Source organism: Manis javanica, chromosome 5, assembly GCF_040802235.1.
Source record: "Manis javanica isolate MJ-LG chromosome 5, MJ_LKY, whole genome shotgun sequence".
NCBI classification, from domain to species: Eukaryota; Metazoa; Chordata; class Mammalia; order Pholidota; family Manidae; genus Manis; species Manis javanica.
In genome coordinates, this window is record NC_133160.1 from 27184455 (window position 1) to 27211110 (window position 26656).

The following is a 26656-nucleotide window of genomic DNA, read 5'->3' on the forward strand; positions in this document are numbered from 1 at the left end:
ATTTATATAGTTTAAAAATAACTTGATATTTCCCTGATGACTAATGAAGGTGAGCACTGTTTCATTAGATACTGGAAAAATACAAATTAAAGTGGTATCATATACACACCCCCCAGTATTGCTAAAACTAAAAAGATGGACAATACCAAATGTTGATAAGGATATAAATCAACTGTAATTTACACTGCTGGTAGGAATGCAACTTGGAATAGTCATTTTGGGGAACTGTTTGGCAGTAGCTACTAAAGCTGAATATCCCTACTCTGTGACCTAACAATTGTACTTCTAATACACAAGAGAAATATGTGCTTTCAAAGATATAAATAAGAGGGTGGATAGAATTACTATGTGCAATAACTTCACATTTGGAAAACCCCAAATGCCTAATTAATGTAGTCTGAAAAAATAAATTGTGATATATGCACTATATAGAACAATATCTGGCATTGGAAATGAATCATTTGAAACTACTCAACACAAAATGGGCAATTCTTTAAACAATTTAAGTGAAAGAAATATGACACAAGGGAATATACATTATATGTTTTATAATTCCATTCATATAAAGTACAAAAACACAGAAACCTATCAGAAGTGATCCTCTTTGTTGGGGGAGTGGAGTGGCCAGGAGGAGTCACACGGGGGACTTCTGGGGCACTGGCAGTGCTCTGTCACTATCTGTCATGTTCAGTTTGTAAAAATGTATTCAATGGTGCATTTATGGTATATATATATTTCCTATATGTATATTATACATCAATGGAAGTTTATAAAAACAGGCAATTAAAAAAATCTTAGTCCTCCTCCTGTCTCCTGCCAAAAACGGTTCTCCTTGTTCCCTAAAGTAACCACTTTCATTGACTTTTGGTTATTTTTCTAGGGTTTGTTTTTGCAAACACAAATGTGTAAAGTTAGGGTTATTATGTAACATTATAGTAGCATGTTATTTTTTACATGACAGTAGCACGTCTTACCTACTAGTACTCACCTTGCTTTTCTTACTCCATCTTAATCTTTGCATAGCAGTACATTAATTTTTATAGCTGTGTAGTAAGCCATAGAATATGTTATTGATCTAATTCCCTCTTAAGGGAAATTGAGCTTCTTTTCTATGTTTTGTTTTTAACCAGAAGGGAATAATGACTATGTCATTTTACATGTGTGAAAAAATATCTGTTGGTCAAATTCCTGGAAGTGAGATTGCTAGGTCAAAGGCTTATATACATTTGCCATTTTCACAGTCATCTTGAAGTCTTAGGTGCCCTTTGAATTTCTATAGAAATATATTCTGTCCAGTCTAGTTTTAGTAAGAAGAGAACTTCACTGCACTCAGATCTGTTGGGAACTGATTACCCATGGGTTCAGTATATGAAAAATCTATAACGTTAATACAATCATTATAAGGACAACAATAAAAGTGTCAATCATTGACTGCTTACAATGTTTCAGGGATTGTGATTAGTGTTATTATGTATCCTCTCATTGAATCTCTAGAGTGACTCTGTGAGGGAGAAGTTATTTTTCAGATAAGGGAGATGAAACTGAAGAGTTGGGAGGTCCTGTCTGAGCTCACATGGCGGCCAGTGCTAGACTGAGCAGTAAACCCATGTCTGTGTGACTTCAGAATTTGTGCTTCTGACCAGCTGCTCTTAGTACTTATAATGACATATTTTAAACAAATTGGGATCACACTGTATGAACTAGAATTTCATATATTATCAAATATTCTTGAAAATCAGACTTTGTAATAATTAACGTTCACTTTATAGAGGTACAGTCATTTATTTAACTTGTTTTTAAATTTTCACTATCAAAATAATGATAGAAAGTGGATAAATTCTTAAGAAGATATAAACTACCAAAATGGGCTCAAGAAGGAATAGAAAATCTAAAGAAAAGCAAAATCTGAACATTCCAAGTAAAGAGATTGAGTTAGTAATAAAGCTTCCCATAAGGGAAAGCTCAGATACAGATGCCTTCACTGGTGAATTCTGTGAACAATTTCAAGAAGGATTAATGTCAGTTCTTCAAAAGTTCTTCCAAAAGGATTTTCTATGAGACTGGCATTACCTTGTTACCAAAACCAGACAAAGACATCACAAGAAAATAAAACTACAGACCAATATCTCCGGTGAATATACGTGCAAATATCCTAAGCAAAATACTAGCAAATTCAATCCAGCAACATATGAAAGGATTACACAGTAAGAATATCTCAGGAATGCAAGGTTGGTTTAACGTCCTAAATCAATTGACATGAATATTAATTGAATGAAGAAAAAAGACACATGATCATGTCACTAGATATAGAAACAGCATTCGATAAATATTTTTTCTGATAAAAAGAAACCTCTCAACACCTCTCAACACCGAATGGAGGGGAAAACCTGATAAAGGCCATTTACAAAAAATTCACAGCTAATGTCATACTTAATGGTGAACGATTAAATTCTTTCCTCCTAAGATCAGGAACAAGACAAGGATGTCTGCTCTTGCCACTTCTGAAGGCATGCAGATTACAAGACCATGAAAAAGAATAAAATATTTTGGAATGAATTTATGAAAGTAGTGTAAAATTTGTAGTCTGAAAACTACAAAATGTTATTTAAAGAAATCAAAGAAAACCTGAACAAGTGGAAACATGTCCCATATTCCTGGATTAGAAGACTTCACCTTGTCAATATAGCAGTATTTCCCAAATTGATTCAATGCAATTGATATGAAAATCCCAGCTGCCTTATTTTGCAGAAATTGACAAGCGAATCCTGAAGTTCATATGGAAACACAAAGGACCTAAAAATAAAAACAATCTTGAAAAAGAAAGAATTGGAGGACTCACACTTTCCAATTTCAAAATTTACTACAATGCTACAGTGAAGATACCATGGTATTAGCATTAGGATAGACAATGGAATAGAATTAAGAGTAGAAAAATAAACTTTCATATTTCTGGTCAATTGATTTTCAGCAAGCATACCAAGACAATCAAATGGGGAAAGAATAGTCTTTCTAAACAAATGGAGCTGGGAAAACTGGACATACCCACCAATAGAATGAACACAAAAACTTCACAAAACCATGCCTCACAACATTCACAAAAATTAACTTTGAATGGTCATAGACCTAAATGTAAGAGCGAAAATTATAAAACTCTTAGGAAAAAAATATAGAAATTTTCATGACGTTGGGTCAGGCTATGTTTCTTAGACATGATACCAAAAAACAGACGCAACAAAAGAAAAAATAAATTGAACTTCATTACAATTAAAAACTTTTAGCCTCCAAGGGGCACCACTAAGAAAGAGAAAAGATAACATACAGAATGGAAGAAACTATTTGCAAATCATATATAAGACACTAGAATCCAGAATTTATGAAGAACCCTTACAACTCAACAGTAAAAAAGACAAATAACCCAATTAAAAATGAGCAAAGCCTCCAAATAGACACTTCTTCAAAGAAGGTATACAAATTGCCAACAAGGATATCAAAGAATGCTGAACATCATTAGTCATCAAAGAAATGTATGTCAAAACCATAATGAGATCCCACTTCACCCTCATTACGATGGTTACAGATACGTGTTGGCTAAGATAGGGGCAAATTGGAATTCTCATACATTGCTGGTGAGAGTGTAAACTGGTGCAGCTACTTTGGAAAACAGTTTGGTAGTTCCTCAGAAAGTACAACATAGAGTTGCCGTCTGACCCAGCAATTCCACATCTAAATATATACCCAAGAGAATTGAAGACATATTTCCACACACAAATCTTGTTAACAAGTATTTATAGCAACATTAGTTGTGTAGCCAAGAAGTGAAAACAACCCAAATGTCTAAAACTGATGAATGGGTCAAGTGTGGTGTGATCTGTCCATACGATGGAATATTATCCAACCATAAAAAGGAATGGAATTCTGATGCATACTACATGATGAGCCTCTAAAACATTACGCTACGTAAGCAAAGTCAGCCACAAGAGATCACACTATACTGTGTTATTCCATTTGCATGTATTGTGAGGTGATGAAATAGTCTAAAATTGATCATGATGGTAGTGCAAACTCTGTCAATGATGTGAGTCATTCCCGTTGTCCATTCAGTTCATTCATCCATCAACTGTCCATCTATTCAACATTATTTGCCTTTGTATACTTTTGCAAATCATGTATCTGACAAGGTACACTTCTTTTTCTTTATAAAATAAACTGAATTGTTGTATAATAATGTACATGAAGAAAAGCACACAAATCAAAAGGGTTCAGCTTGGTGAATATTCAGAAAATAAGCCCGTATGCAAATAGCCACATCATATCAAGAAACAGAATAATACCAGCACTTGGTGCTCCCCCATTCCCCCACTGGACCATTTTGACCTACCCTTCTCCCCTATCCTGATTTCTAAATCCAGAGATTAGGTTTGTCTGGTTTTGAACTTACTATGATTGAAATGGTGAGATAGGTTCTCTTTCATGGCTGGGTCTTTTCTCTCAAATACCATTATGTTCGTGCAGTTCAGTCATTAGTTGAATGTAGGTGTTGAGTCGTCTGCATTGCTGAGGAGTATTGTGTTGCTGATAACCCACAATTTATTCATTGGTGCTACTTGGTGGCATTGAGGTTGTTTCTAGCGATGTGGGGCTACTAAACATAACATTGTTATGAAGTTTCTCATTTAATTTGAATTTCACTGATGAGTAGTGAGGTTGAGCATCTCATGTATTTGTTGGTCAGGTGGCTATTATTAAGTGATTATTCAGATATTCTCTCCATTTTTCTACTGACTTGTCTTTTTCCTTTGGGTTTGTAGGAGTCCTTTATATATTCTGGATATGAATTCCTTGACAATCATATATTTTATAGATGTCTTCTTCCATTTTGAGCCTGCTTTTTATTCTGTGATGTCTCTTGATGAACGGAAGTTAATTTTAGTATTATCCATTTTATCAATCCCACCCTTCATAGTTGTGCTTTTATACTCCCTTCCAAAAGTCTTTTAAAATTGTGGTAAAAACAAATAACATGACAACCACTGCTCCAGCAATTTCATTTCTGGATATATATCCAAACCAAATAAAATCACTATCACAAAGAGATATCTGTGCCTTTATGTTCATTGCAAAATTATTTACAGTAGCCAAGACACGGAAGCAACCTAAGTGTATAGCAACAGATGAGTGGATAAAGAAAATGTGATAAATTGTGTATAACATATATATATTATTGTATACACACTGTATATGTACATGTATATAGCTTTTATATGTGTGTACATACATATACACTGGAATATTAGCCAGCATGAAAAAGCAGGAAGTCTTGCCATTGGCAATGACATGAATGAAACTGAAAGGCATTATGCTCAATAAAATAAGCCAGAGAGAGAAAGACAAATGCTGTATGATCTCACTTTATGTGGAATCTAAAGAAACCAAACTTATAGAAACAGAGAGTACATTGGTGGCTGCCAGGGGCAGGAGGCAGGGTGGGGGAAATTGATGAAGGTGGCTCCAGTTATTGGGTGAGTAAATTCTGAGGCTTTAATGTACAGAAAAGTATATATACAGTTATGAATACTATACTGTATACTTGTAAGTTAAGAGAGGTCTTAAAAATTCTCACAACAAAAAATAAAAAACAATGTTAACTGTGACTTGATGGATGTATTAACTAAACTTGTGGCTATCATTTTCCAATGTATACATGCAACAGATCATCCTGCTGTACACCTTAAACCTACACAATGTCAGATGTCAATTATATGATATTTCTGGAGAGAAAAAACCCAGAAATCTACCCTCTTAACAAAATTTTAAGTGTCAGAACAGTAGTGTTAACTTATTTCACTTTTGAACCACAACTGCCCAAGCCCCTCCCCTCTGGCTCAGGCAGCCATTATTCTACTTTTTGTTTCTATGTGTTTGCTTTAGTGGAATCATGCAATATTTCTTTTTTAACAGTAGCTGTCTCTATCCCTAGTTAGCTGAGAGATTTTTTTATAGTTATGAATGAATTATAAAAAATGAACTTTGTATAATCATGAATGTTGGGTTCTGTCAAATGACTGCTCTGCTCCTATTGCAGTGATCATACGGGTTTTCTCCTTTATTATACTAATGTGCTGAGTTACATTCTTTGAATTTTGAATGTTATTCCAATCTTGCATTCCTGGTATAAACCTCACTTAGTCAAGTATTATTCTTTTTAATATACTGTTGAGTTCTGTTCAGTAAAATTTTGTTTAGAATATTTGCATCTATGTTCATGAAGAATATTGATCTACAGTTTTCTTTTCTTGTAGTTTCTTTGCCTTGTTCAGTATCAGGGCAATGCCAGCCTCATAGGATTTGGAAAGTACTCTTCTTATTTCTGGGAGAATTGGCATAGAGTGGGTATTATATCTTTCTTAAATATTTGATAGAGTCCACTGATTAAGCTCTCTGGGTCTGGAGTTGTTTTATGGAAAAGATTTTGATTATGAATTCAATTTCTTTAGTAGATATGGGGCTACTTAGATTTTCTATTTCTTGTGTCAGTTTTGATAAACTCATTTTTTTCAGGGAATTTTTCCATTTTATCCAAGTTTCAAATATGCTATCATTAAGTTCTTCACAATAGTCCCTTATCATCTTCTGAATGTCACAGGATCTCTATTAATGTCCCCTTTTCATTCTTGATCCTGGCAATATGTGTGTTCACTTTCTCTTTCAATTTTGCTAGAGGTTTTTGGATTTGTTAAAACTTTAAAAGAATCAGCTTTGGCATTGTTGATTTTCTCTATTCCTTGTTCATTTTCTATTTTGTATATTTCTGCATTTAAGTAATGGCATATAATTATGTATGTTTTTCTATAAAATTGTCAAATAACATTTTTCTATTTTTTTATTGTGGTGAAGACAAATAACATTAGATTTACCATCTTAACCATTTTTACGTGACCAGTTCAGCAGTATTCAGTATATTCACATTGTTGTGCAACAGATCTCCAGAACTTTTCCATCTTGCAAATCTGAAATTCTATACCCATTAAACAACAACTTCCCTTTTATTTTAAAATTATTCCTTTTCCTCTATTTACTTAGAATTTGATTTACTCTTCTTTTTCTAACTTCTTAAAGTAGAAACCTAGATCATGTGTTTTACAGCTTCCTTTTTTCTAATGTAGGTATTTGAAGCTATAAATTTTCCTTCAAGCACTGCTTTAGTTGCATCCCATAAATTTTCATGTTATAACTTTTTAGTTTCCTAGTCTTATCATCATTCAGTTGGAAGTGATTTCTAATTTTCCCTTTGACCTATGAATAACTTAGAAGTGTTTTGATTAGTTTTCAAATACTTGGGCAAATTTCCAGCTATTGTTATTGATTTTCAATACCATTGTAGTCAGAAAATAAATTCTACACACTATGATTTTGATGATTTGAAACTTCCTGCATCTTTTATATGTCCCATTTTCTTGGCTATTTTGGTAAATGTTCCATGTGTACTTTGAAAAGAATGTGTGTTCTGCTGTTGTTGGATGTCAAATGTTACAAATGTTAGTTAGGGCCAGTTAGGTGATAGTCTTGTTCAAATCTTTTATATCTCTACTGTTTTGATGTCTACTTCTTGTATGAACAGCTGGGAGAGGTCTTAAAATTTTCATATATGATTGTGGACTTGTCTGTTTCTCCCTTTAGTTCTTTCAGTTTCTTTTATTTTTGAATCCCTAAATTGCTAGGCATACAGGCATTTAGGATTATTATGTCGTCCTGAGGAACTGGTTCTTTTATCACTACAAAATTGACCTTTTAATTTTCAGTAATGTTCCTTGTCCTGAAGTCTTTCTCTGTTTGTAGAGACAGACACATTTTCCTCAGCTTTCTTTGCTTAGTACTTTCATGATATATCTTTTACCATCCTTTCACTTTTAATCTTTGTATTTATAAGTAAAGTCTTATTTCTTCTAAATGATATGTAGTTGAATCTTGCCTTTTCATTGAATAGTCTGAAAATCTCTCCATCTTAATTGGTGTATTTAGTCCATTTTCATTTAATATAGTTATCTACATGGTTGGATTTAAGTCCACCATGGTAATTTTTTACTTTCTGTTGGTTTCATCTGTTTTTTCTCTATTCCTCTTTTCATTGTTATTTTGGGTGAATGGGCTTTTTTACTTTTGTTTTGTATTCTGTTCTAGTCTATCTTGTGTGTTGACTTTTCGGTCTCTTTCTGTGTATGTTTTTAACTGTGTCTGTCCAAAGCTCTGCTGGTTTCTCCTCCTTGCAGTTGCTTTCTTCCTCCTAATCTGAGCCTGGTTCTTACTCAGCCAACGCCCAGACTCAGAAAATGCTCCCAGAGAAGAAAGCAGCTCCTGATTTCAGTTCTTCTTTGAAGGACTCTTCCTTTTCTGTAATTTTAGTTTGTCTTAATTTCTTTGCTTCTACAGCTCTCCAATTATTATTATTCTTATTTAATTTATCAAATGTACATCACAGTGGTTCAACAGTCCCCCTCTCCCTCCCCCTGCCCCTGCCTATTCCTCACCCCCTTGGTAACCACTAGTCACTTCTCAGTGTCTATGAGTTGAATGGTGTTTTGTTCCTTCTGCTTTGTTTTGTTTTTATATTCCACAAATAAGTGAAATCATATGTTTTTCTCTATCTGGCTTATTTCACTGAGCATAATACCCTCTAGATCCATCCATGTTGTTGCAAATGGCAGGATTTCATTTTTTATGGTGGAATAGTATTCCACTGCATATGTGTACCACCTGTTCTTTATCCATTCATCTACTGATGGACACTTAGGTTGCTTCCATGTCTTGGTTATTGCATACAGTGCGATGATAAACATAGGGGTGCATTTTTCTTTTCAAGTCAGGGTTTTTGTTGTCTTTGGGTAAATTCCTAGGGGTGGAATTACTGGGTCAAGTGGTTATTTCTATTTTTAGTTTTTTGTGGAACCTCCATTCTGCTTTCTACAGCAGCTGCACCAATTTGTACTCCCATCAACACTGTCAGAGGGTTCCCCTTCTCTTTGGGATGTTGGCTGTTCTAACTGGTGTGAGGTCATATCTCACTGTGGTTTTAATTTGCATTTCCCTGATGATTAGTGAAGTGGAGCATCTTTCATGTGCCTGTTGGTCATTTGTATTTCTTTGGAGAAGTGTCTGCTCAGGTCTTCTGCCCATTTTTTGATTGGGTTATTTGTTTTGGGGGTGTTGAGGCATATGATTTCTTTATGTATTTTGGATGTTAACCCCTTATCAGATGAGTCATTTATGAATATATTCTCCCATACTGTAAGATGCCTTTTTGTTCTACAGATGGTGTCCTTTGCTGTACAGAAGCTTGCTTTTTAGTTTGGTGAAGTCTCACTTGTTCATTTTTTATTTTGTTTCCCTCCAATTATTTTTTAAAATATTTGTAACATATCTGTTTAGTTTTTCTTAATTAAAAAAACATTCTGCAGCAGGGGAATAGCCTGCAACTAACTCACTGCACCCTGCCCAGGAGGATTTCATGTCTCACTCTTCTCACTACCTGCTTTCTACCCGAGCCCCTGTTCTTCCCCAGCCCCATCCCTAACCTCACATTTGATGGACACCTGATCATTTTGTGCCATTGCTATTTTATACATGAACTACTTGAAGCCTGACTGAGAATCACTTGGTCGTTGCCGCAGTACTCTATTTCGGCCTCCGTGTGGGGCCAAATGCTTTAGGCCTGAGCTCTAAGTATATACTATGGCTAGTGTCCGATTCCTCCAGGTATTTGTAGAGTAGCCAGCATAATGCCTGGCATATGGTAGGCATCAACAGGTGTAGGCCAGGGGCAACTGACTGTTGGCTGAGGGTGGAGGATGAGGGACAGAGGGTTCAGAGGAAGGGGAAGCTCTGTCATTGCTACTGAGTAGGATCTGTTAAATTGCAGGGACATTTGGCCTGAATGTTTGAAAAGGCTGCAGGATGTCCAGATGGTCAGTGTCTATGATCTAAGAAGAAGCGTAAAGGAGGATGACGACTCCATAGATGCTTCCCAGGCCTTCACTGAGCTGCAGTGAGTTATCACGGCCCACCTGGTCTCCTCTGGCCCAGGGAAGGGGATGCTGGGCATTTCCCCAAGTCCCAGGCAGCCTTACTTGGAGAGTGCTGGGCACACTCGGTGGGGGGCGGGGGGTGCTCAGAAGGCCAAAGATTTGGGACCTGCAAGATTTGACTCCACAGGTGTCAGCGGTGGCCTAAGAGCTCTGTTCTAACCCAGCAAAGCTGAAAGACTCAGAAGTACAAACCAGTGGAAAATATCAAAACCCAAGTCCCTTCCCCAGAACCAGGTTCAGATTTGTTCAGGCTGGTTCCCGGCAGAGGTTAATTCTATGTGGCCAGAGTTCCCTGGGAGGATAGACACTCATGTTATTTCCCTGTTTCATGGGGAAGGCAGGCTGCTTGCTTTGGAAGCCTTCTCTTCATTTTTTTCCTCCATCCATGTTCCACCATATTTCTGACCAAGTCTTGGACAATTTTGGATCCTTCAAAAAATATTTATTGAGGTCCTGATGACTGCCAGACCCTGTGTTAGGTTCTAGAAATCCAGTCAGATATGAGTCCTGCCTTAGGCAACACACAGTCCATTTGGAGAGATGGATATGCAAGCTCGTGGCTGCAGTTCTATGTGGTAAGTAGCAGGACTGTTAAGAACAGGGATAGCTTAGAGGAAAAATCTCCTGATTGGGTGGATCAAGTAAAAGGAAGGTTTCATAGAAGAATAGATTTTGGAGTTGTGTTTTGAATATAAGTAGGAGTTTTCCAAGCACTTCCAAGAGTCCTTGTGGCTCCTATACTCCTGGGAAGGCATAAATCTTATCTGTTGGGGGGGATATCAAGGCAGAGGCAGGGCTTCCCTAGGAGGGAGAGGTTGTTTATGTATTCCACAGGGGGAGGTCCAGGTAAGGTCAGGATGGGGTGCCAGGTCTCCATGGAGGAGAGCACACGGTGGTGGGGAAGATGGCAGGACTTGGTGGGAGCCAGTTTAATATGGGCTTTAATAATGTTCATTGAACATGGCTAATTGACCAGGCCTGGGCAATATGGCCTCAAGGAGGGATGAGAAGCTTGGAAAGGCCCTGTCCCAGGAGGGAGGAACCCTGCCTAGGGCACCTTCTGAAGAAAAGCCCCTCATGGGAGGGAGGAGCAGGATCTCACTGAGGCCCTGGAGTACCAACAGCGGGAGCAGGTAGCTCCATGGTTCTCCGAACGGGAAGGGGGACGCCGAGGCCGAAGCATAGGCCAAGCTGCGGAGGCTAGCCCTGCTGTCCCCGTGGGCCGGAGAGCGCTCCCCAGAAGACATTGAGAACAGCTGGTGCAAGTGGGAGTCCAAGGGCAAGCAGGAGAGGCTGGGGGTGTAGAGGGACCCCCAGCAACTCAAGCCTGAGCCCTCACTGTTGCCCTTGACTCTTGCAGGTGAGCCAAGTCCTGGGAGCAGCGTACACATCCAAGCGGCAGCCTCCAAGTCCCAAACTCCTGTTCACCAATGTGCAGTACGACTGGGTGAAGAACCAGGTGAGGCGGGGCGCGGCTGTCTCCTCGAGATGCTGGGGCTGGAGGCCGGGGATCCCGCCTCCATCGGTGACCACTCGTGCCCACCCGGCCCTCCAGTGGGGCTGTGGGGAACATCGGGCCTTTCACAGGATTCTGGGCCACAGACAGTTTTGGGATAAAGCTGGTCTGGCTGGTTTGTCTGCCAAGGCCCTGGTTGAGGCCATGGACGTTGCTTTTGACCTTGAGCGCAAGCCTCACTGGTCCATTGTAGGAGGTCGTCTGGGCCTGGCGCTCCCACAGCCTCCAAAGCATTGCCTGAGTGTGTGGTTTTGGTTTATCAGTGTGTTTACTGCTCATGTCTGCATACGGCCGGTTGCTCCTGTGTGGGTACAGGGTCTCATGGTGGCAGGGAAATGATCAGGAGGAGACAGAGGGCATGGAGGAGGTTTTCTTGGAAAGAAGGAAAAGGAGCCAGGGACTCTGGAAAGGCAGCCTCAAGCCCCATCATGCCTCTTCCTTGGCAGATCCCAGCCGTTCCCTCCTCGAGTGCCATGAGGCACTGTGGGGGCTCCCTCTCTCTGTGTTGGGGTCTCAGCATTAAGTGAGACAGCTCCTCTGTGCTTGCTGGGGAGAGGTCAGTGTGAAGAGGGAGATGCGCCCAGAGGCAGCCTGGCAGGCGGTGAGAGCACATCTGGGAAGTAGCTGATACCTGGGCCTCCTCCTAAGACAGGGACAGTCCAGTGCCCAGCCCTCAGGCTGCTGCTATACCAAGAGAAGGGCAGGTTTGGTCATCAGTGACAACCGTGGCCCTCCAGAGACTTCTTCTGCATGGAAGTGTCAGGCCCGTCCTCCTGGCGCCTCCCTCTTGGTCCTGCTGCCCCTGCACTCCCCTCTCTGTTCCCCACAGATCGCACCTCAGATCCAGCAAATGCTGCATTTCAATGAACTGGCACCCACCCACCCGCCTGACTTGATGAAGCACAAGGTGCTAGAGCAGCAGGGCCAGCTCCTCCACCTGGAGACCCACACTTTCCAGAAGGACCTGGATCCTGATAGGGAGACGGCACCCAGCACCATGGCCAGCACGCCCACTGCCTCCTCCACTTACACCTTGTTGTCTCCGTGAGCCCCAACCTCTGGGTTCCCGGAGTTGATCCTGTCCACCTCCCTGGGGCTGCAGCCCCCCCAGGTGTCCAGGTACATCGTGCAGAAGTCAGCGACGCCCATGCCTGTCAGCTCCTCACCAAAGCACTTCTCACAGCCTCTGAAGACCCCTCCTCTGTCCTCCGTGAAGAAGAGCTCCGGCATCAGGTTCTGAGGTGGCCCGTCCTTCTCCCCTGTCCTCCAGCAGGTGCCCAGGCCAGGGGGGCCTCGCTGTCCCTGGCTTACCCCTGACAGGCCCAGGGATATAGGCCTCCTGGCTGTATCTGCCCGCCCTGGCTGGTGAAGCTGACCTTCTTCCTCACCAGGGACTTGGAGAAGGAAATAAATGTTCTCAGATGTTGGAGTCCCAGAGGCCCTTAGTTGGGCTGTGTGTCCCTCGTGCCCTTAGGCACCAGGCTATGTCTCTGAGATCGTGTCATACTTCCCCTGTGAGGCCCTGGGCAGGCGCAGGGGGAGAGGCCTGCGCCCAGGAGGCAGGTGCAGCTGTCTGGCAGGGGCTCTGGGTGATGCCGCTGGGGTGAGCTGTTTGGCTCTGGAAAGTGGTTCAGCCTCAAGGCAAGAGTGAGGCCCAGCAGTCCACTGGAGGTCATAGTGGCTGTTTGTCTCCTGCCCCTGCTGTGTGTCTGTCCACCTCCACCACGAGGTGTTGCAGTTGGGGTCCATGAAAATGAGAAACCGAGGCAGAATGACGTTTAATGCAGAGGGCTGAGACTGTCTTGGAGACTAAGCAACAAGCCAGGGCTTCCCTGTGCCTTTATTAAGCTACAGCAAGTAAAAAGACAAGCATCAATTAATGATTATAGGATGAGTTTTTCATCAAGCTAAATAATTGCAGACTATTCACCTCTTAAAGTTTCTCTTCTGTCTTGTCAAGTCATCCGCCACGTGAGTCTCACGGTGTGTTCCTTATCTGGGTTTACCTCGGAAAGGACGACAGGAACTGTTTGCAGTTCTTGTCACATTGCTCATGACTCGCACCAGATTCCAAGACACAGCACCTATTCTCTCTTAGATTAGTTTCAGCTACAGATTAGGCTTAAACAGGAATTAAATTACAAGATTAACTGCTGGGTATCTACACTGGGGTATCTACAACCAGGCGCTCCTCTGCAGGGAACCCTGTGTTTACAAACTGTTCACTCCCTCATGTAAGGGAGGCCCAGAGCGTGGATGGCACCTGAGCCTGGCTCTGCTACAGTCTGGCTTTGGAGTCCCCTGTTGACTCTGGGCTCATTGTCCCACTCTGGCCCAGAGGCATCTGTCCAGGCCTCTGCTGGCCCACCATCCCTCTCAGCAGCACCACACAGGGTTCTGGGGCATTCAGAGACTCTGAACACACAACAGCAGCCACTGCTGCTGTTCCACAACGCTCACGGGGCCACCTAGGCTGGGGTTCACTGGAGCCATGGAAGGTGGGTTGCAGGCCTGGTTTCTCAGAGGTCTCTGCAGCTCTTGTTCCCACGGACCCTACTGCCCAGCCAAGGCTCAGCCCTGGGCAATGAATGTGTGGCTTCCCCTCTCTCTCTGCTTCCATCTCCCTTTCTCACTTCCCAGGGTGCAAGCACAGGGCTTCCCTCTCCTCTCTAGCGAGGAGTCCCCATGTCACTGTGCAGCCTCCCCAGGGCCAGTGCATTCTCTCTGCTACGGAAAACTATGATCTGAGCCCTCCAAGGCTTGGTTCTTGGATTAAAGTTAAGGGACTGCCCAGGAGCCCGGATTACTGAGGCCAAAATACATATGCATGCTGTACCCCAATGTCGTCCCTGCATCCTTTTCCTAAGGCTGCTATAACAAAGTACAACACACCAGGGGCTTAAAACAACAGAAATGTATTGTCTCACAGTTCTGGAGGCCAGCAGTCCGGTGTGGGCAGCGCCACGCTCCCTCTGTAGGGGAGAATCCTTCCTTGTTTGTCTGGCTTCCCGTGGTGGCCAGCAATACTTGGTTCCTTGGCTGGCAACGGCCCACTCCATCCCTGCCTCTGCTGTCACGTGGCCTTCTCCCTATGTTTGTGTCATGTGGTCATCCCCTCCGGGTGTCTCTCCTCTTAAAAGGACACCAGCCATTCCACAGCACGACCTTGTCCTAACCGATTACATCTGCAGGCACCCGGTTTCTGAATCAGGTCACAATAGGAAGTATTGTGGTTAGGAGGTGAACTTATCTTTTTGTAGGATACAGTTCAACCCATACCAGTCTCCATCACAGATCCCCTGAAATGGCCAGGAAGCTCCATGAGCCTTAGGGACCCACAGCACAGGAAGTGAGGGCTCACAGGGTGGGTCTTCTGAAACCCGGGGGGCGGCGGAGGCCAGGGCCGAGGTTGGCCAGGTCGGCCACACCTGGGTCCTCAGTCTGAGCCTCTCTGGTGGCAGGCTTGGTCCTCCGTGCCCATCTGGCCTGGTTCTTCTCAGGGGCCACTGGGTTTCTGGTTGCATTTGAGGCTGGCAGCAATCAGAGAGGCACACTAAGAAGAATCCTGCAGCCCCTAGGGCAGAGTCCCCAGCAGGGGGAGGTCTGACGAGGTGAGATTCCGGCAGGGCCTGGGTCTTTGAGCCAGGGTGGCCCTTTCCCTGGCAGAGCCATTAGAGCCTGGTCCTGAGCAATGGCTCCTGCCCTGGTAGGGGCAGGAATTGCAGACCCTTCAGCCCCCTGCTCAGACTATGCTCAGGGACTGGCGCTTACATCAGTGCTGCCCCATACTCCCTGCGGTGGGCTCACTGCAGCCTGTCCCTTTTCAGAATCTCAGGGTGTAAGCACTGGGGGGCCCCCAGGGCTCAGCGGCCCTGACAGGGACACTCAGAGGCATGCGGTTTCATATCTAGAAACTGTTACAGTGGGGACTTGAGCCCAGATTGTTCTGAACCCACGCCCTTCGATCCTTCCACTGTGCCCCTCTGGGCAGCGTCTCAGGTAGAGAACTCCGGAAGTAGGGAAGTATTCGGATAGTACGGTGGGATAAGCCGCGGGTGGACCTCGGCTTCTGCCCAGAGGTGCATGGAAGAGGGGAGGGCAGCAGGCTGGGATGTGGCCTCGAGGGTTTTCTTAAAAGTCTCAGCACAGCCCTGACCTGAAGAGATTTGGGTCATATTTTAGGACACAAGATCCTGACATAGGGGCCATCTGACTGGACACTAGGGACCAGGACATGTCCACCTCTGGGGAAGCTTCCCTCTGACTCTGGGATCGGGGGGACCCTCCACTCAATGGACCGAGTTCTGTAACAAAATTTTACTTCATTTGCCCCCATGTTTTTGTTTTGGCACTTTGTTGGTAACTTTCAGAAAATAATTGTAGAATCTGAGTCCATCCATCTTCTCCTCACCCCCAGCCACAGCCAACCACAGAGATTTGTCTCTGGCCACCAGAGTTCGCAGGTGGCCCTCTGGGTAGTGTGTGTCCAAGGCGCAGAATCCCAGGAAGAAAGGTAGGCTGCCTTCTACTTTTGTGAGGTGATGTGTGTGATGTGATGTGAGCACCTCTGTCTGTCCTGCTGCCCTCACCCATGCCCTCCTAGCCCAGGCCCTTCCTGAGATACCTGGTGGTTAATTATGGGGCCTCAGGGTCAGAGGAGCTCAGGACCCAGAGGGGAAATGGAGGCGTCCTACAGGAGTTGGTGTGTGTGCATCTGGCTGGAGGCCTCGCCTCCTCATCTCAGTACTCCATTGCCCTCCCTCCCCCTTTTCCCTAGTCCAGGTGCCTGCAGAGTCACACCTGTCTCCTCCCCCATCTCTTCTCTGCTTTTTGTACCAGTGGCCTTAAAAAGCTACTTATTTTAGCTCTTTTATGATTCTAAAAGTAGCATAGGCTGAATATAGAAAGTTAGGGAGATACTGAATGGCATAAAAGCTAATAAAACCCATCAGGATTCTGTCTCCCCGAGATCATTTTGGTGCATTTTCTTCTAGATTTCTTCTGTTTGTGTGCACTTGTGCACACACTTGTATACACATGCACTCACACCCCCACATACTCACATTCATTTATTGCCTCATATACTCACACCCACATGACCTGTAACCTTGGCATTCAAGCTGAGTGATGAGCAAATGCCTGTGGCTGCAATTCCTCCTAGGCCTCCCACAACCAGCCCCTCCCCAGGTCACCTTCTCCAGGATCCAGGGCCACATCCATGCTGCTCTGAAAAGAGGGGGAAGGCTCACACCTCCTGTTTGCCCCCCAATAATGTACTAACAACCAGAAAAATGAGTATTTACCTCCCATAGAGCAAAACCAATTTCTGGGCCCAGCTGGGCTGGGGGTTCATGACCCCACGGGCAGACTCAGGGTCGGTGTCCCTCCACCAGATAGGGCATGAGGACATTGAAGAGAGTGTGAGGACAGTTTTCTCCTCAGAGAGAAGCCATCATTGTCCTCATTTCCTGGCACCATGTCTGTATTTCACACTTGTTCAAACCTTAGTGAGCACCTGCTTGATGCCAGGCACTTTCCCGGGCATGGGGATGCCAGAATGAGGAACGCCCAGCCCTTCCCTGTTGGGGGCACAGATCACTCCTCTGTAGTATGGCTGCATCTTCTCATTGGTTTGTCCAGCAGGTTATGCTACTGAGCACAAGCACGGCGCATCCTGGGGGAGGCTGGTGAGTTCGTGGGGCGGTGTGCTGGGGGACCAGGAGACGCAATCCAAGATGGCTTCCTAGAGGAAGGACCTTTAAGCCCAGCACCAGCCAGGACCTTTGCATTTGCTGTCTGCTCTACCTGAGAAGGGCTTCACCTGGGCCAAAGGCCTCTTTTTAATGTTCTGATAAAACATCCCCTCAATTCCTGACACCTTGGCTCTCTACCCCCTGCTCTGCTTTATTCTCATCACCATGTTTCTTTGTGTGTCTACTTATCACACACCTCCTTCTCCCAGGACAGTACCATGTCTGTCTTGTTCATGGTTCCCATGCCTGGCACGGTTCCTACTTAGCACATAGCAAGTTATTTGACCAATAACTAATCATGACTATTACCTCAAAGTCTGCCTACCCCAGGAGATCCCCTGAGACTAATCTCACCTCGGTTTTCCCCGCAGTGGGCCTATGTGCGTCCTCTGTTCATCAGCCCTGGCTGGACATTGGAGTATCACTCACCCGGGGAAGCCACAGACCCTGTCTGTGGGCTCTGAGCTTCTGGTGGAGCTGCTGAGAAGGAGTAGCAGACGGGGGGCTTTGAGGTCCCAACTGGCTCTGGGTATCTGGGCTCCTTTTTCTGTATTGTAGGCTGAGTGGATCCTGACTGGGGTCTGGCAGGATGAGTAGGTCTTGGATTGCAAGTCATGGGGAATAAAAAACAGTGTAAGTCAAGGGAAACTTCTGGGGCAAAGGTCTGGGTTGGGGCAATGAGGGGGTCTGGGAATGGGCTTCACTGGGACTGGGTGTTCTGTGTGGCAGACTGAATGGTGTGTCACCCACCCCTCAGGACATGCACATGTCCCTCATGAGTCCATCACCCAAGGTGGCAGCTGGGGACCAGGGATGATCAGTGCATGGCCCACTGTCACAGGGGCTTTTATATAAACAGTGGCACCTGTGCATGTTACCTGTTGCCAGACCAGTGTCAGCAGATCTTTGTGGGGGTTGATAAGGAGGGCGTCTTCCAGCCGAGGGAATAGCCAGGGAGGAGGCCCGCTTTTGAAGAGCTTCAGGAAGCCCATGTGGCTCAGTGGAGTAAACTGAGGTGGGGGGAGCCGTGGAGGAGAGGCCCTGAGGGGCCAGTCGCACAGGGCTTTTTTCTCTTGGGAGTCTCAGGGGCATTTTAATAAACGGCGCAGACAGTCTCATCAGGGCCTTGAAAAACTCCCTCTGGTTGCCTAGTGGGGATGGGCCATGGAGGCAGGAGTGGTCCTGGGAGACCTGGGGGCAGCGGGGGAGGGATGCCTTGGACGGCCTGGGCCAGAGGGGCGCAGACCCTGACGCCCAGGAGCCGGCTGTGGGGGCCTCTGAGGTGTGCTGGAGAGGAGCTCTGGACAGCTTTGGCCTCCTTTTCCTTCAGAACCTTTTATTTTTCTTTTTATTTCAAAAGCATTCTAAACAGGTTTCCTAGATTATCAGACATAATTCTAAAGCTATATCCAAAACCAATGTTAAAAACTTTTCAAAATGGGACATGTCTCGCAATTGATAAGCACCTTGAATGAGTTTTTCCATCTTGAACAGCAAGGCAATTAGGGCTCTAGTGGCGGGCACTCTAGCTCCCCCTGGCGGAATGAGATGCCATCACAGCCCACAGCTCCCCTGCAGAGATGCAGAGGAAGGGACTCCGCTGGGAGGGGAGTTGGGCTTGCAGACAGACGGGAGTGAGGGTGCGTGGGGAACCTCTAGTTCTCCTCCTTGGAGTCTGTTTCAGGGTGGGACAGGGGGATGAAGACACCTTCCAGTTTGCCTGATGTTTTACAGATTTTCTCATTAAGTTCCTATGTGGTAGATCAGCTATCCCCATTTTACTGATGGGAAAACTAAGGCTCAGACAGGCTGATGAGTTGTCCAAGGTCGGCCTGCCAGGAGATGTGAGAGCTAGGTTTGCAGCCAGGGGTTTCAGGTGTTACCACCACATCTGGGTCAAGATGCTCAGGATTTGGGGGTGCTTCATTCGGGTGGAGCATTCCGTCAACACTGGAGGCAGAAAAGTTTTGGGAAGATAGCCTGTGACAGGAAACCGCCACCTCCTGTAGGGGTTCACAGCCCCTCTTGTGGCCTGAGGATCCGCGTTCTTTTTGGAAAGAATTCCATCAGGATAGGGAGAATAAACAGAGATGTGGCACTGCCAGAGCTGGACCCACAAGGGCAGGAAATGGACCTGGGGGACACAGCCATGAAGTGGTGCCTGCCAACGCCCCTCTGATGTTTGCTGAGATGAGGGTTCCTCTTCACACAGCCTGATGGTTGCAGTCTCATCTGTGCCTCAGAACAGTCCCTGCCAGGCAAAATGCCTGCTCCATTTTATGGATTAGGAAACTGAGGCTCAGAAGGGCGCTATGACTTGCCTGATGACACACTGGCTCCCTGCACTACCACCCCCAGCCGGAACACTCACGCATCCACGGTGGGGTACAGTCACTCTGGTTTCACAGGCTGGGCTGCTGCATGCTGGGTGTCCTCAGGCAAGCCCTGCTCTGCTCTGGGCCTCAGTTTGCCATGTGGGACTTGATTACATCAATTTCCCAAAATGAGGACCTTGCACCATACATGGTGTGTGAGATGATTTTAGGTGGACATAGGGTTAAATAACAACTGATGTATAGTGACAACAAAGATTTTGTTTTTAGTTTTCTTGTTTAAAAGACCGTAGAATTGGTATTTCTTCCTTGAGTGTTCTATAGATTTCACCAGTGAAAGCATTTCAACTTGAAATTTAATTTCTTTGATAAATGACCACATTTTCTATTTCTTCTTGAGTCACTTTTGGTCATTTATGTTTTTAAAGAGATTTTTCCACTTCATCTAAGTTGAATTTATTGGCAGAAAATGTTCATAATATTCTCTTATTTTCCTTTTCATATCTGTAGGCCATGTAGTGATGTCCCTTTTAATTTTGATAGTGGTAATTTGTGTCTTTTTTTCTTTGATCAAAAGAACTAGGGGTATTGACTACCAATTTCCGTTCATCTTTCTCATGAAACTGAAGACAAAGCCTACATTTGTTTCTGATAATTCTTCAAAAATAGCTCTTATGTTGACGTGCCCTTTCTAACAGAGAGAGAACAAACATATCAGGGACCTCAGCATCCAGGTACAATTTAATTACATTTTGGGGAAAGCTTATACACTTCTCAGTGGCTTGTTATTTTTGGGAAATGAGTCTGATTTTCCACTCACACTAGGCAGTTATAGTTCCCTTTGAAAACAAATTTATTTAAAAGAAAAATAGTTTGAAGAAAACTGTTAAGTTACTAAGGCTGAGGTAGATCATAGATTTGCCCAAAGGAATGGCTGCAGTGGGACCCACAGAGTCAGATCACTGTCCTAGCCCGGGGCAGGAGGCACTGCAGCTAGGCACCCTGTCCTCCCTGGGAAAAGGCAGGACGCGGTGTGAGCCAGGAGGGCCTGCACGATGCAGAGTGTAGTGGCGTGCCCCTAACAGTACCCTGAATGTGGTCCACTCAGGAAAATTATCTTGAGGCTGTTCCCTGCCTTGGTAAGTGGGTCCTGGGGGCTCTGCCTGGGGGATTAGGGGGAGGTAAAAGGTTTGTGGACATCTAGGGGGTGAGGCAGACAGGAGAGGTAGTCCCACATGTGGAGGGTTCCTAAGAAGAGGCCCCGTCAGCCAGACAGCAAAGCCTGTGCTCTTCAGTCACAGAGAACATAGGACCCCCAACCCCACCCTGTGTGCCAGACCCTGTGGTGACATCAGGGCAGGACCCTCCTCCGCCAAGGCGTCTTTGCCCTGCAGTGTGTAGGGAGGCATCATCTTTCTCAGAAGGTTTGGAAGGACACTTGGCTCCTCGCACTGGGTAGTGAAAGCACAGCCAGGAGATCTGGGGACCAGCCAGCCCAGGCCACCCACCCTCACTTCTGTGTGAGGTGACCATGACTTTGCATCCATAAATCACAGTGTGGCTTTGAGGACCAGGGTCTGCAGGGGAGGGTGGGGCAAGGTAAAGAGGGTCCCCCAGAGGCTCCAGGACTCCGAGGAGTCTGAGCCGGCCCTGCCCACCCCCCCCACTAGGCAGCTCAGGGCCTCAGCACCTCTGTGTGCCCTCCACTCCTCCAGCTTGTCCTTGTTTATAGAGCCCCCGCAGCATGGCAGACTCTGTGCTAGGCTCTGGGGACACAGTGGGGATACACCAACGTGGTGCCTGTGCTCGGGGCCCTCACACGCAGCAAATGAGGGAGAAGAGCAAAAATGGTCAAAGTAGGTCTGACATGGAAGCAAGTGAAGCAGGGGTGAGGAGGACAATCAGTGAAGCGGGCGGTGATGGGCGTTAATCAGGACCCATGGTCAGGGGAGGACTCTCTGGGGAGGTGAGTCTGTGCAGAGACCGTGAGCCCTGAGGCACCAGCTGGGGGAATATTTGGGGGAATAGAGGTCCATGCGGGGCACAGCCGAGACGACGACCTAGCTGTGAAGTGGGGCCCGTTTCTGGGAGCAGCAAGGCGGCCGGTGTGGAGCCAGAGGGAGCAGCAGAGCAGAGGTGAGGAGGTCAGTGGGGCAGGCAGGGCCGTGCAGCTCCAGGAAAGGAGTCTGGGGCCACTCCAGATGAGATGCGAGCCATTGCTGGTTTGGAGCCGGGGAGCACGTTGGTCACATTGCAGCAGGGCCAGGGATCGATGACCTGAAGACGCAGCTGTCACGCATGCAGGAGGACTGGATTGAGGAGGAGTGCCACCGCGTGGAGGCCCAGCTGGCCTTGAAAGAGGCCTGCAAGGAGATCAAGCAGCTCAAGCAGGTCATGGACACCGTCAAGAACAACCTGATTGACAAGGACAAGGGGCTGCAGAAGTACTTCATGGACATCAACATTCAGAACAAGAAGCTGGAGACGCTGCTGCACAGCATGGAGGTGGCCCAGAACGGCACAGCCAAGGAGGACGGCGCCGGGGAGTCGGCTGGCGGGTCCCCCGCCCGCTCCCTCACTCGCAGCTCCACCTACACCAAGCTGAGTGACCCAGCTGTCTGCGGTGACCACCCCCCTGGCGACCACCCTGGTGCCTCTGCTGAGGACAGGGCTGACAGTGGCTTTGTGGCCACCGACGACACACTGAGCCAGAAGGATGCCCTGGAGGCCAGCAGCCTGCTGTCTTTGGGGGTGGACTATGGCCCCGAGGAGGCTTCACTGCACGGCTCCTTCAGCCTGGGCCCCCGCTTCCCTGCCAGCAACACCTATGAGAAGCTGCTGTGTGGCATGGAGGCTGGCGTGCAGGCCAGCTGCATGCGGGAGCATGCCATCCAGACAGACTCTGTGCAGTACCAGCCTGACCTGGACACAATCCAGGAGAAAGTGACCAAGGCCCAGGTCTGCGGGACAGTCCTCGAGTCAGGGGACAGGCATCCAGAGCTGGATCCCCACCCCCCAGGGCCCAGAGACCCCAACTCAGCAGTGGTGGTGAGGGTAGGTGATGAGCTAGAGGCACGGGAGCCCATCGTCCGAGGGCCGACCCCACTCCGGCCTGCGGCCACCCCCAACCCCAGCCTGTCGGTGAGTGTGGCATGCCCAGGGGAAGAGGAGGAGGAGGCAGCCGCGGCCGAGAAGGAGCCCAAGAGCTACTGGAGCCGCCACTACATCGTGGATCTGCTGGCCGTGGTGGTGCCGGCTGTGCCCATGGTGGCCTGGCTCTGCCGCTCGCAGCGGCGCCAGGGCCAACCCATTTACAACATCAGCTCCCTGCTGCGGGGCTGCTGCACTGTGGCCTTGCACTCCATCCGCAGGATCAGCTGCCGCTCGCTGAGCCAGCAGGGCCGGAGCGACGCCAGCAGCAGCACCCAGCTCTGAGGGGCCCTGCCCAGCCCGCGGCTCTGGCAGCCTGACCACTGATTGTAGGGGTGCCATTCTCTCTCTTGCACATTCCTGTGGGGCATCATCTTATTTATTTAGTTTTGGGTTTGGAAGTGATTTTTTCAGGATATTAACAGTGTCTGGGGGCAGGAAGTAGGGGCTGGGGGAAGGGATCCCAAAACATCTGCAGGAGAGAAGGGAAGAGAGACCAACGGGTGGGGAGGCGTGCTGCCTGGACAGACCGGAGAGAGTGCAGTGAGGTCCCACAGCCCAGCCCCATCTACCTGCCCCTCAGGAGGGGCAGCCCCTACTCAGGTAGTCCCTGTGTGCTGGTCTGGGGGGCCTTCCCGCCCACCCCCCACAGCCTGCCCAGTCCCTTCCTCGCTGCCTGCCTTCTCTCCCAAGCTACCCTATGCCATCAGCCCCAGCTTCTGAGGCAGTATTAGCTCCTCAGACTGAGCTAATCCCTGCTGCTTAGACTTGTTGCCCAAAGTACAAACACCTGGCCCTGGGTCCTGTGCCGGGCTGGGACCGCCGTCCTGGGCTGGAGCTCTTTGGGCTGCTGCCTGCTTTGGGAATCAGAAGCATAGTCAAGGCCACGGGCTGTGGGAGAGACAGTGATGGGCAAGAGGCGGCAGAGGGCAGTGTGGGTTCCGTGTCTGCTCATCCCAGATCTTCCCTGTGATCCATTTTTCTCCCGGCACTTCTGGGCCCGTCAGGTCCTTCTTCCTGGGAGACCTGAGCTAGGCAGGCTCGGTGCTGGGGGACGCAGTGCTCACCTGGGCCCTAGCACCTGTCTGGAGACTGCCAGCACAAGAAGAGGAGGCAGGGGCTGGCAGCTCAAGGGGGTCCTGCAGCCTTCTGAGATGAGGCCCTGTAGTCTGGGAGCCAGGGCTGGACTCAGCAATCCTCAGTTGGCGTGAAAAGCCAGAGGCCATGGCTGCCCCTAGAGCCTGACCCAAGCTCCTCTGGGGGCGAGTCTCAGGCCCAACTTCCACTTTGCACTATGTTCACTTTGGGGCTTGGTTCTCATGCATCCCAGGATCTCTAGTGAGATAGATGGCTGCTTGATTTTAGAGTGAGAATTCCTAAATCTTAGACCTATCTGCTCCTGGCAGAGAATTCCAGCAGGAAGAATGACAAGATGAATGTGGAGCCATGAAGTTCAATCAGGCCAAAACAGGGTGCCCTGGGAGGTTTCCCAGGCAGGTGCGGGTGGGGCAGGATGGGTAGGAGCCCTGCAGCCTCCCTGCTCCAGCCTGAGCCCAGTCCACTTGGAAGATTCCCTGCTTCCCTCCTTGCCTGGGACCACATCCAGGTCCCCCCGCAAAGCTGCTGACATTTCATTAGCATTATTAATTTACAAAGTAAACCCACTCCTACCTCCTCCTGCAGAACTTGCACCCATTTGGTCATTCCACCCTCTTCACGGGTTTGGCCCCACATTTGGGGGGCACTGGTGGGACCCTGTGTCTTACCCTTTTGGCCTAGGGGGCTGGGGGCACTCGTTTCCCTGCCAAGGTTGCTTGCCCATCCCTGCTGCTCTGACAGCCATTGCCTGACTTGTGGGCTCTGCCCTTTCTTTCTGTGCCCTCCACTCAGGGGAGCACCTGCATGCACTTGAGTGGGTGGCCAGCCCCGCCACTGGGGCAAGAGCCCCCTCTGCCACATGCTTTGTGCCTCCAAAGCTCCCCCCACCGCGGTTGGGGCCTCAGACCAGCCATCTTTGGTGGACCAACCCCTGCCTCAGTCAAAACAAACCTGATCTCCTGGGGCCTGGCTGGGGCTGCCCCACAGGACACTGGGGTCGTGACATGGAGGGGCAGTGGACAAGCCCAGTCCAAAGCCAAGCCATGAGTGGCCAGGACCCAGCCTTCTGTGCCATGTACTCACGGAGCCACGTAATGTCTCTTTAGAAATAGTCAAAGCTTTGCCCCGAAAATAAATGTACAACTATATTTGACAACATAAAATCAATATATTTTTCACCATTAGAATTTAGGCGAGCTGCATAGCCCCACTGCTCCTGTGTCCTGCTCTCTGTGGCCTTCCTACTGTGTCTTGTGTTTTGGTGGATGTGGTCAGGGTTGGGGCCCTAGTCCACACTGTCCCTGGTACTGAAGAAGCCGCTTATGAAGGGCTGGCCTCGGCTTCGACCTGGGGTCTGTGGATGAGGTGAGTGGGGCCAGCAGCTGTCCTCTATTTCTGCTGTGACCCGAGACCTGCCTGTCTGGGTCACAGAGGCCCTAACACACAGCGTTGAGGGTCCTCTCCTTGGGGGTCTGGTGGGGACTTCAACCAGCTTTTCTTCTTCATGTTAGTGGGGGGCAGTGGCTCACCACCCCAGTCCGGGACAAAACCTGGGACCACGCTGGCCAGTGGCTGCAGCCAGGCTCTTGTACATGTGCATGTGCACTCAGCGTCCACATCTATGCAAAAGGTACAAGGTGGCCTATGCAGCACCAGGCAGTGGAGGTGCAGGGGCCTGCAGGCGCAGGCTCCAAATCCAGCCTCTGCTGGGCACAGGATCGGGGGCTGGAGGGTGAGGCCAGAGACCAGGGCCCCCTGTTCAGTGTCAACTTCCAAAGCTCCCCTTTTCCCTCCTGTTTAATACTGCCTCCTGTCAGGCTGTGACCTTTCCCTCCTGTCCTCAGCTTCTGCAGCAGAAATCTTTGGGGCCGCCCCTCTCCCCCGGAGCTCAGTAGATTCCAAAGGACATGTTTCCAGGAATCATCTTCTGGAACTGCTGGTCCCCTGGAGCCCAGCAGCAGGAAGCAGCTTCTCCTTCGTGGGAGGGCCTGGGCCAGAGTGGCCCTCCGCTCCTCCTGTCCAGGCTCGGGCAGGAACCAGAGGCGAGGGCTGGGGCTCCGCAACGAGAGCTGGCCCCGAGTGGCGTTTATCCCACATTATCTCCCAAGGGGATAACTTAGCTTTTCACCGAACACCTTCCCAACTATCTGGCGGCACCCTCGGGAGGTGTGGGCAATGACAGGGTTCTGGGGCTAAGGCCTGTTGAGGAGCCTCAGCCCCATGAACTCATGGCCCCTCTCTGACCTTGGGAGACAGTGTACTTTTCTATTCCGCCATCCCCTTGAGAACTCAGGGGATACAGGAAGGCAGGGGGAGGGGGTCTTTACTTCTGTCACTTGTCCTTTTGTTAGGACAGAGCTGTACTCGCAGCAGACAGCTCTGAATTACAGCATGAAAACACAGCCAGCCCCTCGGCCTGTTCTCTGTACAGCGTGTCTTTTTTCTGAGGGGGAGTGAAGAGGGCTCCGCGGGTCCCCCCCAGCTGGGAAGCCATCATGCGCACGCGGGAAGGAGCTGCGCACTCAGGGGTCACCGCTGAGGCCTGGCAGCCACGTGCCGGTCGAGCCCTCCCACGCACCTGTATGGCAGCTGGGGGTGACTCCCCTCCTGGACCTAGAAGTGCCTCCCCGGGGCCCCCAGAGCGTGAGGCCCTGTGAGTACACCACATCGCACCCCTGCAGCCCTCCCGGGGTGGTTCTCACCCACCTTCTGCAGCTGCAGAAGCAG

General features: G+C 47.9%; 3 protein-coding genes across 4 annotated transcripts in view; 2 read left to right on the forward strand and 1 right to left on the reverse strand.

Annotated features, from left to right (window-relative positions):
• LOC140849694 (uncharacterized) overlaps positions 1-12643 on the forward strand; it is a 48409-nt gene extending 35766 nt beyond the window's left edge. The window contains 2 exon segments of the mRNA XM_073238037.1: positions 11440-11538; positions 12425-12643. Of these exon segments, the coding sequence (XP_073094138.1) occupies positions 11440-11538; positions 12425-12643 (318 nt within the window).
• Positions 1-26656, reverse strand: part of LOC140849515 (syntenin-2-like) — a 137805-nt gene that overhangs the window by 93880 nt on the left and 17269 nt on the right. The gene's annotated exons all lie outside the window — the stretch shown is intronic.
• LOC140849695 (syntaphilin-like) lies at positions 21426-26089 on the forward strand. Its single transcript, XM_073238038.1, has 2 exons — positions 21426-21537; positions 21888-26089. Exons 1-2 carry the CDS (start codon positions 21426-21428, stop codon positions 23114-23116), a joined length of 1341 nt encoding a protein of 446 aa, XP_073094139.1. The 3' UTR covers positions 23117-26089.